Source organism: Myotis myotis, unplaced genomic scaffold (assembly GCF_014108235.1).
Source record: "Myotis myotis isolate mMyoMyo1 unplaced genomic scaffold, mMyoMyo1.p scaffold_m19_p_5, whole genome shotgun sequence".
NCBI classification, from domain to species: domain Eukaryota; kingdom Metazoa; phylum Chordata; class Mammalia; order Chiroptera; family Vespertilionidae; genus Myotis; species Myotis myotis.
In genome coordinates, this window is record NW_023416357.1 from 78,831,242 (window position 1) to 78,833,853 (window position 2,612).

Here is a 2,612-nt window from a genome sequence, read left to right on the forward strand (position 1 = left end):
TTTAAGAAGAAGAATAAAATATAAAAAATATGAATAACTAAAATGGCAATAACTACATATCTACATATCAATAATGTTCTAATCAAAAGAAATAGGGTGGCTGAATGAGGAAGGAAACAAGACCCATACATATGTTGTCTACAAGAGATCCACTTCAGGTTAATGACACACAGATAAAGTAAATGGATGAAAAAAGATATTTAATGGAAGTGGAAATGAAAAAAAAAAAAAGCTGGGGTAGCAATACTTATTATATCAGACATAATAAACTTTATTTATTTATTTTTTTCAGTACAAACCAAAAGACTTTATTTCTTAAACCAACTGGTAAGAAAATAAATAGTGAATAACACAAAAACCACAGGATCCTAGCCACACCTCCCACTGAGGTCTAAGGCAGGAGACATGGACACCTAAAGAGGGGAGGGAGAGGCCACAGTATGGCTCAAGAGTGCGGCCTGGACACAGGATGTGGGCAAGGTCTGGGTCGTGGCAGGTATGGCAGCCAGAGAAGAGGGAGGGTTCCCGAGGCGTGCCCAGGCCCTGGCCTGAGCTGCAGGGGTGAGGCAGGGGCCCAGTTTCTCCTCAGCCTGGGCAATTCGGCGGGCAAAGCGGCTTCGATCACGGGCAAACTGCTCCCAGGGGCTCCTTCGGGCAGCCTGGGCTGGTCCAGCCCAGACAATCAGGAAATGGATGGAGACCTTCTCAGAGAAGTGCACCTTTCTGGCCTTTTGGGGAGTCTCGGGGTCCAGATGCTAGGTGGGGGTTCCTACAGACTTGAGCCGCCTTTGCAGTCGGAGGGGCAGCCGAGGAAGAGGCCAGGGAGGTAGAAGCTTCTCTCCTGGTAGATAGATGGCCACTCGGAAGGGCTCAGCTTCTCCCCATTCCTCAGTAGCTTCCACTCCCTCTGTCTCCTTTCCAGGTGGGTATGTCCAGTTCCTGAGGAGGGCACTCTGGGCCTGAAGGGAAGAACTTGGGTCCGAGCCAGCTATCTCAGAATCATCTTTCTCATCCTCATTCTCCTCATACTCCTCCTCTGTGTCCTCTCCTGGCCGGTACACCCAGGCCCTCAAGAAGGTACTTGTGGGGGGAATGGAAGAGGGACCCTCAGCTTCTCCCTCCTCCTCAGATGCTCCTGAATCACTGTCTTCATCTTCCTCCTCTGTGTCCTCTCCTGGCCGGTACGCCCAGGCCCTCAAGAAGGTACTTGTGGGGGGAATGGAAGAGGGACCCTCAGCTTCTCCCTCCTCCTCAGATGCTCCTGAATCACTGTCTTCATCTTCCTCCTCTGTGTCCTCTCCTGGCCAACACACCCAGGCCCTCAAGAAGGTACTTGTGGTGGGGATGGCTGACAGACCCTCAACTGCCCCTGAAGCGTTGTCCTCCTCCTCTTCCTCTGTGATCTTATTGGGTTAATGCTGCCAGGTCCTGAGCAGGGGCCTGTGGCTTAGAACTGAGGAGTGTGGCTCTGAGTCGGCTTCTTTCTCAGCCTTTCCATCCTTTTCCTCAGATTCCTCCCCTGAATTACACTCACAGGCGCTGGGGCAGGAGCCTGCAGATGAAGAGGTAATGGAGGTCTTCCTGGTTTCTTCACTCTCTGTTCTTTCTTCCTCCTTAGCTCCAGCCTCTTCTTCCCCTGCAGCACACACCCAAGCACTGGGCTTGGATCCTGGGGATGAGGGGCAAGTAGATGTTGTTGGAACTTTATTTACAGCTTCTCCATCCTCCTCCCCCTCCACCCCTGGACAGTGCTCCCAGTGTGATGGAGGGAAAGAGAAGAATGTCATCACTTTATCTTCAGCAACTCCTCCTTCCTCAGTTTCCTCTTCCCCAGGAGGGTCTTGCAGGGTTCTCAGAAGGCTGAGGGACATGGGAGCAGGTTGGCCACCTATATAGTCACTTCCTTGCTCTTTAGGGATGCTGGTTGCTTCTTCCCCACCATATTCTTTATCATCATCTGAAAGTTCCCAGGCTTCAGGAAGAGAACTGTTGGCCTCTCGGTCAGGGCAGGCCGATCTGCCATCCTCCACAGCTCTTCCACTGTCTCCAGGCTCCCACTGAGGGTGCCCACCCCATGGGGCATAGTGCATGGCCAAAGCAGCCTTAGTCACTTCCTCCAGGCAAGCTTCTCCCTGATCTGCACTCATCACTGCTTCCTCCAGCCAGGGCTTTAGAGGTCCAGGGTTCATGTCCCTGTTCGGGCACCAATTGTTGGGGTCCAACCCCAGAAGGTTCAGGGGTTCCCAAAGGTGTGGACAGAGTCGTTGAAGAAGGAATGACACGGAGACAGCATTCAGGTGATCAGCAGCCTACCCAGGATCTCTAGCCAGGATCTCCTGCCAGATTCTGTCCAGGTTCTCCAGCCAGGTTCTGACCAGACATAATAAACTTTAAAACAAAGACTTTAAAAAGAGACACACAAAAAAGACATTTCATATACAATAGCCAAGATATGGAAGCAACCTATAAATGATATAGAATGAAATCTTACCATTTGGAGCAAATTGGATGACCTAGAGGATATTATGCTAAGTGAAATAAGTCAGACAAAGAAAGATAAGTACCATACAATTTCATCTATATGTGGAATCTAAAAAACAAAATAAAAGAAC

At 49.9% G+C, this 2,612-nt stretch overlaps 1 protein-coding gene across 1 annotated transcript; it reads right to left on the minus strand.

Annotated features, from left to right (window-relative positions):
• Nucleotides 1–340: 340 nt before the first annotated feature.
• LOC118656533 (protein phosphatase 1 regulatory subunit 15A-like) lies at nt 341–2,189 on the minus strand. The gene is given in 1 exon segment (XM_036309989.1): nt 341–2,189. A coding segment is annotated over 1 exon segment (1,776 nt). The 3' UTR covers nt 341–413.
• Between the last annotated feature and the right edge of the window lie 423 nt (nt 2,190–2,612).